The following is a 14,424-nucleotide window of genomic DNA, read 5'->3' as shown; positions in this document are numbered from 1 at the left end:
TGGGAACATAAAACTGTAAGACACACATGTGAAAGAAATTTGTACAACACAGCAGAAAAGGAAATTAAAAAATGTTTTAATTTTGTTGAAAAGTTGCATTCAGATATTGACCTTTCCAGAAGAGTTCTTAGTATCCTTCCTTGCAGAAGGGTAGGTATGGAGTCAGGACAGTAAGGCTACGTGAGGAGGCGCTTAAAAGTCAGGAAACGCCAGCACTAAAATACTAATACAATCTGGTTTCATGTTACCATGGGGACTATTCCCACAGGCCATATTAGCCTGTGGACACTAAGCCCCTCAGGGGAACCTTCACAACCAAGGGATACCAACAGGCTCTTCTGGAGGGCGGTTCAGATCAGGAACCCAGCTCAAGCCCAGAGAAGTCTGCATCACCCAAATGAATTTAGCCCCTGCAAACGCTCCCCATACATTCAAATTATATTCTTTAGCCTCAATTATTTTCCCTGGGACCATGTGGGACATTATGCAAGCTTTGTCTTCTTTTGGCTTGCACTTTTCTCATTTCCATAATAGTCCAGTATTCTTCTAATGACCCAGATCTTTTATGAGTTCAAATATTGGATCTGTATCTTGGCAGTTGCTGACTGCTGTCACATCCACTCCTCTTTTCAGCTGATGATATTAAAACCTAAACATTAATTACAGGGACTATTTCTCTAACCCTGTCTCTGGGACAGAATAGGTAGTTGGGAACAGTATAGTCCGTCACAGCTGCAGTCTATTTGATAAGTGCTTCTTAAAAGCCAGACTACTTGACTGCTGGGTACACTGTCCCGCTTGATGACTGGGGGAGGTGGGGGCTCTTAAGAGGAGCAGCTTGGCTCAAAGTAGCCATTTGGTAGTGCTCCTCAAGTGCCTTCTTCATGGAGAAGGACAAACAACGTTGTGACAGAGCGCAAAATACTCTATCCCAGCATTTAAAGGGCTTTTGTTCTTCCTCTGTACACTAACTCCAGCGAATGTGGAGGGGAGTGGAGGCTCCCATGTTAGCTGGCACACCATGCATTAGCTGCTGATACGCTGTGTCTGGTTCACTGTGAATGTAAGCCAGCTTGGGTAGCAATTTAATAAAGCAGCTGAAGCTAATGCCATTTTTTGGCACCACATAAGAGAGTTTGTTGTAGGGTCACATTTATGCATATAAAGGGTCATGTAGCAGCAAATTTTCAGGAAATAGTAGACATGCACGTTATTAGACCGAATTGCTGTCTGGCTCCAATATCTGAAATATGTAACCAACTCTTAACCCTAAGTCTCGATGCTCTGATGCACTTAAATCACAAAAACGTGTAGGTTTTTTGTGTTTTAAACTAAGTTTCTGGAGTGGGAAAAGAATATCAAGAATGTAGCACCAGATCCTATACAGAAATACTTGAAGAGCAGTACTGCTGGAATTAGTGCCGCTACTGACACAGTATTTAGATTAATAAACACTTCTCAAAATCTGAGATTGCTTCTAAAATCTTGATTTTTAAAGAAACTAATCTGGGGCTCTTACACTTCTGTTAATCAGAATTTTTGAGCCATTAATTTTATATTTCCAAGTCTTTCTTTGCAACCACAAGGGCTCTTTTTAACATACACATTTAATGGAAGATAATATTATTTCATAATCATGGGACTCTGGAGCTATAGTTTTATAAGAAAAACACTAAATCTTATTAAACCTGTGATAAAATTATTGGTGTTGGCAACCTTGCAGACATATGCCTAGAGCTGCACAGTGTTTTCCTCCTCTAACTACAGTAACTAAAAGGACTTTAATGAGAGCAAAAGAATGTAGCTCTGTCTGCCCAGAATCTTTTGGAATTTTCACTTTTCCCTAATGAAAATGAAAACAAATACTTTTCTTTTTTTCTTCTGTAAGCTTTTATGGACATCTGAACCGACTTTTGTAATGAAGCAGGATTAAGCAAACTCAGGGAAATGATAAATGTGGTTTGTATTAGCGTACTAATTAGCTCATAAATTTAGAAATAGTTAATCTTCTGGTTTTGCTGAATGAAAATAGTGGTCAAATCACAGATCAGATCTTGGAACTGGAGTAATGCAGTGGTGAATTAAAACCCCCAGAGCATAGGTGTCTGATCCCATAGCATTATGAAAACTGGAAATTTTGCTACTGGCTTTGAAGCACATGAGGTGAATTTCAGTTGTAAAATATTACTCAAGCAGCCAGACACTTAACAGATAATAATAAAAAAATGTGATTTATTAGGTGTGTGCTTCTCATTGTGTTGTAACCCAACGATTAACTATATTAATTATTTTTAGTGCACTGAGCTAATTAGAGCACTGGCAGCTAGCATAATCCTATATTTTACTGCAGTTTCCATTTAATGTAATATATATACGTACATAGATATGCAAAGACCATGCCCTAGAAATATACATGTATTTTCAGAAACAGTTCTGGGTGCCAAGTGATAACAACATACTTGCCCATCACACGATTTACATTTCCTTAGAACTGTCAAAGTAGAAAATGCGCAGAGGCACTATCTGTTTTACACTGCCCCCTTGATAATCTGACAAAGACTGCTCTGATGCAACACAGAGAAATATGTATTCTATCCCAAAACAACAAGTTTAGATCTCAGTTCTTCAGACTGGGTCCCAGCCAGGTGCTGGAGATGCAAGAGCCAAGCACCCGGGCATGGTTTATGGTATGGTAGCAGACAAGTAGCTGGCAGACATTGCAGGCTGCTGAATACAATAGCTCAGCATCTCCTCTCCCCTCTAATGGTTGCACCAGGACAAGGTTAGAAGAGAACTGGGCTCAGTAACACTCAACGTGGAGAATGAATAGACTCCCATTCTCACACCCCATAAACATCCTCATGCACACCTTGTTAAACACCACCCTAGAGACTGCATTTCAAGCAGTTTTCCATAAACTCCATGTGACCTGGATACAATGCTAGATAAAACCATCGGATAAAATACAGCACTAGAAGTATGTGAACCTGGGATTAGAAGATCAGGGTGACTTAATGAGGAACCAGCCTTCACATCTGGACTGCTATAAACATTGCCCAATCCCAGGCCCCTGTGGAAAAAAAAATCACACTGATAGTAATTCAGTAAAACGTACAAGAAATGTTCATTGCTAGTCCTGCAGTGATATGCAGTAGGAATTAATCTAAAACCATGATGGCAAACAACTGCTGAACCAATTTTCTTCTTGGGCTTGCAGTGCACCTGCTCATACAGTATCTACATTTTACACTCTCGTTTTTTCTTGCAGAAATGTAAATATTCCCACATTAAACCAACTGCTTCTGTAAAGAGATAGCCAGTGGCAAGGCCTTAGTCTAACTACACGGTGTGGTAAGGAGGAAATAAAATGTGTCTGCAAGTACAGAATGTTTAAATGCCCATACTCATGACACAAACTGGCAAGTTACAAAGCAATCTGTAATTACACCTCTGACTTACTCTTAAGGAGTTGTGCATCAGCAAGCTATTAACCAGATCCTGCATTACTGCAGTATTCCACCTCAGAGTGGTAGGAGACAGAGAAAATTCAAGCCTCAAGCCTCAATATCAGGCGCTTCTGAGAGTACTGCTGGCTGACAAACATGTGCACCAAGTCAGCATTGCTGACATTTTTTTGTCTGCATATGATTCTACTTCGGGAGGCCATGTGATCTGTAGTTCACCATCCTAGCTCTATTTCTGGTAAGCGGCTGCAAGAAAGGATGAAGAGGCATGGTTAGCTGGTATGGGTGCATAGTTTAAGGGATTCCCAGTTATTACCATTTTCTTAGCCTTTCCCTTCATTTTAAGTGAGGCTGCATAAGGCACCCAAAGTCCTCTCCATTCCCCCCAAAATAGTACCAGGACTAGCAATTTTTGTTTGAGTGACAGAATGCTAGACTTTATCTTTCACTAAGTGGAAAGCAACATTTATACTCTCCTGAAGTCTCTCCTGAAGCAGATTTACAAGGAACATCACCTTGGCAGCGCAACCTCAATGAGCCCTTCTCACCAAAATTTTCCATTACGATGACTTAAATAAAAGTGACCGGCTTGTCAGAGATATTCAGCCCACTTGCCTCCAACTAAGTTAGCACATTAGGAAATCAGGACACAGTTATTTTAGTGCTTATATATAGGTTAGAACCAAACTTCAGATGCCTAAATGCGAAATCTGTGAAATGTGTCAGCAAAAGCGGTATAAGAAGCCTGATTAAAACACAATATTCTCCTTAAAGCAACATCCTATGGAGGTACTGTAGTTCTCTTCCCCATAAGACAGGCACATGAAAAGCTCTAGAATATGGACTCATAAAGGTCTTCCAGTGAGCTGCATTTTGATCTCAAGCACGTGTCCCACCTCAACTTCATGCTCTGTGGAACAATGGCGACTCTACTTTTCAGACAGGACGAGACTGCAGCTATCACATTTATCTTACCTAACTTTGGACTTCCAAAATGTGGTTGTGTATACCTCAGATATTAATTGAGAGTCTTATTAATTAGTGGAGTGGAACAGGCCCTTTTAAGTCACGATACATCTGACCTTAGGTTAGATATCTACCTCACGGTAACATTAATTAAGTCCCACAAATGCCACTTTACACCCACAAAGTATAGAGGGAGTGAAGACAACTCTTTCATATCCAGATGCCTAAGCTGTACCTATCCAAGGTTACCAGGGAAGACGTCCATCCCTTGCTGTGAAATGCTGATTGGGAACAGGAATGTTCCCAATGAACATTGATGCCCTGTGTCACCATAACAGTGACAAATAAAGGCAAAGAAGGACTTTGATATTTAGCCGTTAGTGTATATTGGCAGTACTACTAGTGTCACCTTGTGTGTCAAGACTGGTAGAACAACATCAGAAACAAGCTGAACACAATGGAGCCAACAAGAACTGGACGCTAGTGTGGCTCTTCAGTTTCTGCACTGGGGCTAGCACCTCCATGCACTACATGGAGGGAGGTACTGCGCTAAGTGGACATACTAGCTTGGGTGTACTAACCCCACTGGACTGTGTAGTTACACTCAAGCACCCCTGTTATTAATTGGTATGAGTTATACCGATACACTACTCTTGCACTTGTTGAACAGACCCCCGCCTTATCTGAAGAGTAGTCTGCATCTTTTACGACAATGCCAAGTGTGATCCCATCGCTTTAACTTGCGGATATCAGTTGGATATTGCACACTTGGCACTTTTATATTTAATAAGTATTCAACGGACTTTTAAAGAAGCCCATCCTTTAAACAAATGAAAAATTTCACATAAATTGTAACACAGTAGAACAGATTTCTGCTTTCCATACATAAAAAGCAACAAAGAAAAGGTACAGCTTCTCTATGTACCATGCCAGCAAGAACATGGAGGAATTTCAAAAAGGAATTTCAAGTGTCAGTTCTTGGTGAAAGATCTGAACAAAGGGGTTCAATTCAGGCATTTTTCTACTTTTGGCTAAGTTTCTCTACAAACACACATCCCTGAGTAGACAAACTGCTCAGGAGACCTGATCTATCCAGAGACATGCTCCAAGTATCCCTGTCAATTGCAAGCATTAGCATGACCTGGTGATAACGCCCAAAGCACATTCTGTTTAACAGAAGAAATCACAGATTCACAGAATCGCAGAGTCTACATCACAGAAGAGCAGAGTCTGAACAAGATGGCCCAGCACCCTGTCCAGATGACTCTTGAAGGTGTCCAATGTGGCCAAGTCAACCACTTCCCTGGGGAGATTATTCCAGTGGTGACTGTCCTCTGTGAAAAATTTCCCTCTCGTGTCCCATCAGAATCTCCCCAAGAGCAACTTGTGTCCATTCCCCCTTGTCCTCTCCATGTGACTCCGTGTAAAAAGGGAGTCTCCATCTTCTTTGTAACTACCCTTTAAGTACTGGTACATGTTGATGAGATCCCCTCTAAGCCTCCTTTTCTCAAGGCTGAACAGACCCACTTCTCCCAGCCTATCCTCATATGGCAGGCTTCCCAGTCCTTTGATCATCTTGGTGGCCCTTCTCTGGACCCCTTCCAGCTTGACCACATCCTTTTTGTATAGCGGGGACCAGAACTGTACACAGGCACTCCAGGTGTGGCCTGACAAGCACTGAGTAGAGTGGGATAATGACTTCTTTATCTCTGCTGGCGATGCCCTTTTTGATGCAACCCAGCATCCTGTTGGCCTTCTTGGCCGCAGCAGCACACTGTTCGCTCATGTTGAGCTTCCTGTCCACCAGGACCCCAGGTCCCTTTCCACAGAGCTGCTCTCCAGCCAGGTGGATCCCAGTCTGTGCTGCACTCCCGGATTATGTTTTCCCAGGTGCATGATCTTCATAAGGTTCTTGCTGGCCCACTCCTCCAGCCTATCCAGATCTCCCTGCAGAGCAGCTCTCCCTTCTGGAGTGTCTATTTCCCCACTCAACTTGGTGTTGTCAGCAAACTTCATCAGGCTACACTTGATGCCGTTGTCCAGATCACTTATAAAGATGTTGAATAACATTGGGCCCAATATCGATCCCTGGGGGACTCCACTATTGACAGGTTGCCAGTTTGAGAAAGAGCTATTTACCACCACCCTTTGGGTGCGGCCTGTCAGCCAGTTCCCCACCCACTGCACAGACCACTTGTCTAGGCCATAACACATCAATTTCTTCAGGAGGACGCTATGGGGGACCATATCAAAGGCCTTGGAGAAGTCCAGGAAAACAATTTCCACTGCCCGCCCCATGTCAACCAGGCAAGAAATGTGGAACTGATTCCTCTCTCATACCAATGTTGATCATGACAAACTCTAATAGTCAGAATTAGAGTTGCTTTGAATGTACACTAGCAGGCACGAGAGAATACTGCGACTGTGTATATTTCTCAGGTGTTTTTTTTCATTTCTTCTTTCTTATTTCTCCTGTTCCTCTGGGAAATCTCATTGCCAGTTTCAACAAAGGGCATCATCTCTATGCAGATGATATCCAACTCTACAAGTCTGTCAGCTCACTCTCTGATCCCCTTCTTGCCACCTGTCTTCAACATGTCAATCAACAGATGGCTACACCATCACTAAGGAATGCTTCAAAGGCATTCAAAATGTTTTAAAAGTCCTCTTTGTTCCATGTCTGTGGCTCTGCTATCAGTCTTCTTAATTCAGCCCTTCAGTTCTCAGCCAAAAATCTTGCTGCTATCCATAACACAGGGTTTTTATTTTCTTTTCCCCTGCTTTAAAGCTAATTCCAAAATATTTACAGATTTAGCCATACTTTGGCATCTGCTTCCTCTGTATTACACTGAATGCTTTAGTTTAAAATAATGCCATTTTGTCCACTTTGGTTTTCTAAAAACATACTTTCTAAATTTCACCAACCAATGGGCAGGAAAAAGAGTAGTATTCTGCTTTGAAAAATGGAGACACCCTCAAAAACTTTCAACACTCTACAGGTTTTCTTAAATGTAGAATCTCATTTTAGACTTGTGAAAATAGATTTCTGTGTCTGTGGCAGTAAGTCAAAGCCCTCTGATACACTTACAACAGTACTGCTGTTTTTGCCACTAGATAATATTATTTTGAATATTACAAAAAAATAACTGTGTTGATCTGTACTAGATCTCTCTCATGGCATCTATCCTTTCTTATCTGAGTCCTCTCTCCATGCCCCCAGAAATAAGAAAGGAAGTCCATTCCTTCACTTACCCTATTCTAATCCTGCCTGCAAGATTAATCTTGCCTCCTGAAAGGATGTTGTAGCGAGGCAGGTGTTGGTCTCTTCTCCCAAGTTACTAGCGACAGAACGAGAGGAAAAGGCCTCAAGCTGCACCAGGGGAGGTTTAGATTGAATATTAGGAAAAATTTCTTCACTGAAAGAGTGGTCAGGCATTGGAACAGGCTGCCCAGAGTGATGGTGGAGTCACCATCCCTGGAGGTGTTCTGAAAATGTGTAGATGTGGCACTTCAGGGCATGGTTTAGGAGACATGGTAGTGCTGGGCTGACAGTTGGACTTGATAATCCTCGAGGTCTTTTCCAACCTTAATGATTCAATGGTTCTATGATTTTTAGGCCTTTTCTTCAAACTGTAAAAGGTATAATCGCTTGTGCAGCCTCAGTTCCACAGTAGTAACATTTCAAGGATTTGTGATAATAACCTGTCATAAATCTTCGGAGCATCTGTTATAGTAAAGGAAGACTGTAAAAGCAATAAACCAAAGTGAAGTATAGCCATATAAGGAAAACAGAGTAGTGGAAGCAGCTATCTGATGTAAAAACACAGATGACTTGCTGATGTACAAAATACCAAGAAAACTGATTGCTTGGGGGTGAGGATCTTTTATGCAAAATCCCACTGATGTGTCTACCTCAAGAGTCTCGCAGGAGCGCCTGCAAAAGCTGACAACCACAAGTTTCCAGTGTATGTTACCCAGTGCACAAGGGGGCTGCAGATTGGCACACACTGTTCTCTCAATAAAGGGAATCTCTCTTCATTTGCTAGAGCCTCCACTTTCCCTCTCATTTGCAAATCTCTAACAGTAATGGCGACTACAGCAACTGTGGGTGCAAAAACAGTTATTTGTGGTCTCCTTCACCAGGGTTTAGCAGGAGGCACAAGCAACGGTAAGCTCGCGTGCTGTGCCAGCTCCTCGGAAACCAGCCAGCGGAGAGCTCCCCGTCAGCCGCAGGTCACGCACCGAGGCTTTGTCACGGCCACCCCCCACGTCCCTACCGGGGTGGTCCCACGCTGGGGCGGGGGCGAGGGGGACCGGGCCCACCGCCCGCCACGGCGCCGTGAGGAAGCGCTGGCCCCGCCGCGCGGGCTGCTGGGAGGGCAGGGGACGAGGCGGGGAGGGGGAACCACCATCATCACCCTCCGCTGCGACGTCACAACGCACGCCGCGACCGTCGCGTGGCCCCCCGCCTCACGCCCCCCTCGTTACCATAGTGACCATCCACCGCGTCTCCGGCGGGGAGGAAAGGAGGAGCTCTCGCGAGAGGTCGGCGGGCGGGGCGGGGCGGGGCGGGCCGGAAGGAGGCGCGGATTTGAAGGCAGCGGCGGGAGGGGCGGTGAGGTACCGCGCGGGGCAGGTGAGTGGTTGCGGCTGTTGTCCTCGCGGCGTGCTGTGTTGCGCGTTCTGCCCGTGTCCTTCGCATCCCCCCTTGGGGTCGCTGGCGCGGCGCGGAGCCGAGCCCCCTCGCCTCTGAGCTGCCGTGGGGGCGGCGGCTCTTCTTCTGCTCGGGCGCCCTCCAGCCCTCCCCGGGGGAGCAGGTGCCGGCAGGCGTGTGGCGGCGGCTCCCCGTCCCGGCCCCGCTCCCGGGGCGGCATCGCCGCCCCTTTCCCGCCTCCGCTGCCTCGGGCCGGCCTTTCCCCAGAGCCGCTTCCCCCTCCCCCCCGCCCCCGGCGGGGGCGGCTGCGGCTGCGGTGTCCGGCGCGGGTGCGGTCGCTGCCACCTCGCGGCCGCCGTTTTTAAACGGCCGTCGGGAGGCTTTTCTGTCCTGGTCTGCCGCCGCAAGGCCCGGCCGTGTGGCCGGCTGCCCTTCCCGGGGGTGCCCGCTGGTGCGGGGAGGCACCGCCTTGCGTCCCGCCCAGGCAGGTGCCGCCGGGGCTCGCTGGCGCTGCGGCGAGGGCTGGGAGAGCCTTGATTTGCAAAGCTAGTGAAGCAACGTCACCTTCAGTTTCAGCAACGGCATCACTTAGCTCTTAGGTTATTAAGCTTATAAAGGTTTAAAAAACTTAACTAGTGCGGTATTCTAAGGTTTATGGTTCTGCCATGGGATGAAGACTGAACTTTGGTTTTTAATAGTACGTTCATTTGCTAGATGTTGTTTGCTTCCAAATTCAAGTGTTCGTTTTAAGGCTTCTTCAGGAAAACAGTTGCACATCATCTGTGTATGGATCAAATATTGCTAAAGGCTTAAAAAAATATCGGGGAAAGAAGCACAGTGTTTAGTTAAACTGTATGGGGTCACTAAGTAATTTGACTGTGGAGATGATGATGGTAGCTTGGGTTCCATTCTCAGTATTTAGGTCCAGTCCTCTGGCTCTCTTAAAATAAAAATCTCTTTGTTTCAGGTGAGCAACTGAACCTGAATTCATACTATCCCAGTTCTTGAATCACGCTGTGTTTCACTCTGGCTTTTAAAAAAACTGTAAAAGTGAACGTCAAACAGATCAGTTATTAAAATATCAAATGACTGTGTGGTACCAAGTGGGCAGTCAAATCAAATCTTGAGGAAGGATCTCTGTGAATTCAGCTGGGCATCACTTGTACGGGAACACATCTTGTGCCGCAACAGGCAATGCAGGATTTCAAATCAGAAGCACAGACTTCAGAATGAAAATTGAGCTTTTGGTCTTAGCTCTAAATCTCTTGACTGAAAGGCTTGCTTCTTAATTCTTAATTGTACTATCACCAAGGCTTTGCATAAACGGCTTAGACATTTAGTTCTTAGCAGGTTCAATTATAAGTCTTTTCAAGGCTATTTGTCATAATAAACATGTATTTTAATCCATTTTCTTGGAGAACGTTTATTGGATACCTCTTTGAGAAAGTCTGAGCGCAGTTTCTTTCTCTCCGGTCTCTATCACTTACACAGGAGGACTTTAAAAGTCCTCTGACTGATTAATGGCTTACACTTACCAAATGTTGTTGTAGTCACATGTTACCGTGTATCTCGGAACACCTGCCAGTATCTTGAGGGAATAAATATTAAAACTTTGTTAAAACCGTAAGATTTAATAGTAGTATTTTTCTTAACAGGAACCTTGGAGCCTGTGAAACACTGAAAGTCAAGTGTAATCTTAAGCAGATGATTGTCAAACCTTTATTTTGAATTTGATCAAACAAAAAAGGGAAACTGGTAGAAAATGACACCTGGGAAAGTTCTGCAACCTGTACTGAAAATGAAGGTGGATGAACTCTTTCTGTGCTGGTTGAGTCAGCCTGCAACTCAGCTGACACTAAAGGACTTGTTGAGAAGAATCAAGAATGAGGAGAAGACGGAGATTGGTAATGGAGAACCAGGAAATAGTAAAAATGAGAGGTTAGCTGATAAAAATTCCAGTTCCAAGCAATGCATGTTAGGAGATACCAGACTGCCTTTGTCTTTCAGTCCTCCTCAACTTTCTACTACTCTTCCATTGGCAACTCCAGCCGCCCCAAGGAACACCTCTAATAACATTAGAGCAACGCGTCGATCCTCAGGAACCAGAGTAGTAAGTTTGTTTCTTACTTACTAGACCTATTTGTTTAAATGGAAGTGAGTTTTGTGTTTGTGGTATTGGCAAATCATGCAAGTAGTTACATCCCCAACAGGAAGTGTGAGGAGTAGAGTGAAGCAGTAGGACTGAAAAAAGTCAATATCTGTGTGTCATTAGTGCTAATGGCTAGGTGGCCTAAACTTCCAAAAGACTGCCCTTGCTCCTTGCAGCTCAGTTGCTTTTTGTAAGCCATACATGCCTGACACAAAGTGAAAAGTGAATTGTTTTTTATTTCCAATAATTTTTCTGTGAAGAGCAATATTGCCCTTGTTCTTTAAAACTGCAGAGAGGAAGGCATCTTAAAAATTCCATATCCAGTACAGCTGATCAGATTTAGTATATCTACCCTGGTTTCGAGCTATATTTCAAACATCATGCAGTACTGATCTGTGTTGTAACGAATTTACATGTTACGTTTGCTTCAGTGGGTGCAGCACAGATAAGGAAAAATCAAAATGTGATTCTTGCTTTCTGAAATGTTGCCTCTCCTACACAATAAGGTTAGACCAGTATCTGTATTCTTGCATTTCTTCACAGGCATGAACAAACTAGAAGTGGAGGAAAAGCTAGAAGTAGCCTAATAATAATAAAAAAATAATAAAGTAGTTTTCAATAATGTCCTTGTGTCCAGTGTGGGGGAGGGCCTGTATTTAGAGTCAGAGAATGAATGAGAAATAATTGTAAAAGCCCAAACTTGGATAGATAGGTCAGATAGCCATGACTAACCAGGCGTGAAATGCATCTCACACTTTATATTAAAAGAAAAAATCTAACATTCTGTCAGATGTGGTAGTTCACAAAGGCTTTTTAGTTTACTAAATAGATAGCGGTTGCTAGATATCTCTTGTTTAACTTTTACTAGGGGTAACCCGAACCAGGTGTAGATGCTTCAGATGCCACCTTTTCAGTAACAGGCCCGTCCACTGTTTAGTGCAATCTAATTGTGGATAAACCTAAGTCCCTGTGTTTGTCTGCAGTGTTATTTTTATAACATACTGTCTTGACTGAAAATATTCCCTTGTCTAATGATACCAGGCACTATTGTTAGTACAAGACTCAATTTTGGCTCCACTGAATCTGCATGTTAACAAAGTAATTGTTTTGGTACTGCATGCTGCACTCAATGCTTCCTTTCTAAGAAGGTCTTGATTTATAATAGACAATGCCCTCTATGCAAGAATTACATCCCTGCCCCCAACCTGATATTGAACTGAACAGCAAGTTTTAAAAAAATACTCTAATTTCTAGCACTTTTCATAATTTATAAAACCAAAATGGAATAGAAAATGACGTGGTGACTTTGATCTGCCTTATATCAAAGAGTTGAGACATGCTGTTGCTGCTACAGGACTATAAATTCATATTGTTTAATAACACTGGTAAGTTGTAAGTGGTCGTTGCTCTCAGTCACTCTACATACTTTGGTATCTAACTGGTCAAACCTCCTGGTGTCCCAGGGAAGCCTTCTCAGGTTGGTAAGGGTAGAGAGGTTAGTACTTGAGGATGTTTAAGGGAATCAGTTACTTCTTGTCTGTTACTGGTGTCTATTGAAAGTATATACTTACCTTTCAATCCACAGAAGTAGTGATGTGACTACCATTTTGCACTAAAACATTTAATCTTAAGTGTTGCCTTAATTTCATAAATATTAATTTTCAAATCTAGCTTGACAACTTGGAGTCCTTGCTTCTTAGTTTCAAGACATCATGTTTCTAGTCTAAACTTTGTCTAGAATGATTATTATAATAATAGGGACTTGAATTTTACATGTAGTCACTAGCCAGACAGCAGGTCATAACATTGATATTGATTTACTATTTCTTTATGTTCGCACCATTATATTTCCTGTTCTAGTGAAATGGAGAAAGTTAGCAGATGCCCAGTTTATTCTTGGTTAAAAGCAAGCAAAGGGAGAGTTTCCATTAAAAGCCACTGTTACTTGATATACTTGATTGCCAACTAGCGTACTGTAATTCCACTTTGTGTCTTGGTTGATTGCTTTAAGTAGTTCCCGTAAAGAAGAGATTAATGAAGAGTAGCATTATTTACTTAATTGGAATTGTTCATATAGTGCTGAGAGAGAACATAAGTGTTAGGCTGTTGGGGTTTTTTAATTTGTGGTGGGTTTTTTGTGTTTGGGTTTTTTGTCTGTTTTTTATTTGATTTTTGAAATCTAGACAGAACTCTACCATGAAAATTCCTCTTATGGTGTGTTTTAGTGCAAGTGAAAACAAAACAGTGTTTGTTTAGGGGATGGTTTTTTTTTCCTTTAGGGCAGATATTTCCCCTCCACTTGCATGGAGACATACAGAGTATGGTCAGTGTCTGACTGCATCCATTGTACAAACACTGTAATTGCAAAGTCCTGGTCATCTTTGCTACATGGTGCAAAGTACTTGCTAGTGCTCGGTATTTTGCAAGTAGGCTTATGATTTGTATCTATAATGTATTAAAATAACAGAAAATCAGAGGCATAGAAAAATCTCAACATTTAGATCTTGAATATGAGTATATTCTTGTAAAGAAAGGAAATTCTAGAGCTGTAACTTTCAAACTTGAGGAATAGCTGGCATAGCTTTCTTTTAACACTTATCACTACTGTACATGAATTTAACAGTGTTTCTGGCACTCTAGATTATCTTAAACATATGGAGTATACACAATTGTACACTGTTCATCACGTTGTCAGAAATGCCAGGCCTCAAGGCCTAAAAGATGCCGCAGGCAAGATGTTTAATCCTAACCAGCTGGTGTGCAAGGCATCTGGGGAAACAATTCACAGAATTCCCTATGGGCATCCTGGTGGGGGGCGGGGGTGTGGGTACAGAGAGAATGTGATATGATCTGAAGTACTTCAAGGTTATTTTCCATTTCTCCACAGGGTCAACCTTTGATACAAAGGTACTTCTTGGATTGGTTTCTATATATCTCTTGCTTGATAAGCATACTGTTCCTGCTTGTTATCCTGTGACAATTACTAAAACTCATTGGCCTGTATTTCTGTAATTTGTAATTTTTTTATTACTTTATTGTAGTGCTGCATAGCTTTTTTCAACACCACTGTTCTTTCCAAATATTTGTTACTAGTTAGTGAATTCAAATGGAGTGGTACTACTAGAATCCATGTTCATTTAAAAGGAGACTGGAATGAAACCTTTTAACATTGCTCAAACTTCTGTCATAAT

General features: G+C 42.8%; 1 protein-coding gene across 1 annotated transcript in view; it reads left to right on the top strand.

Moving 5' to 3' along the window:
* Nucleotides 1-8,995: 8,995 nt before the first annotated feature.
* The window catches only part of PPP2R3B (protein phosphatase 2 regulatory subunit B''beta), a 51,559-nt gene continuing 46,130 nt past the window's right edge, over nt 8,996-14,424 (top strand). Inside the window, exons 1-2 of the mRNA XM_075094310.1 lie at nt 8,996-9,066; nt 10,740-11,194. Coding sequence (XP_074950411.1) covers nt 10,847-11,194 — 348 coding nt within the window. The 5' untranslated portion in view covers nt 8,996-9,066; nt 10,740-10,846. The remainder of the gene's footprint in view (nt 9,067-10,739; nt 11,195-14,424) is intronic.

This window comes from Phalacrocorax aristotelis, chromosome 1 (assembly GCF_949628215.1).
Source record: "Phalacrocorax aristotelis chromosome 1, bGulAri2.1, whole genome shotgun sequence".
NCBI classification, from domain to species: Eukaryota; Metazoa; Chordata; class Aves; order Suliformes; family Phalacrocoracidae; genus Phalacrocorax; species Phalacrocorax aristotelis.
The sequence above is the reverse complement of the archived record's forward strand: the minus strand, read 5'-3'. Positions and strand labels throughout refer to the sequence as shown.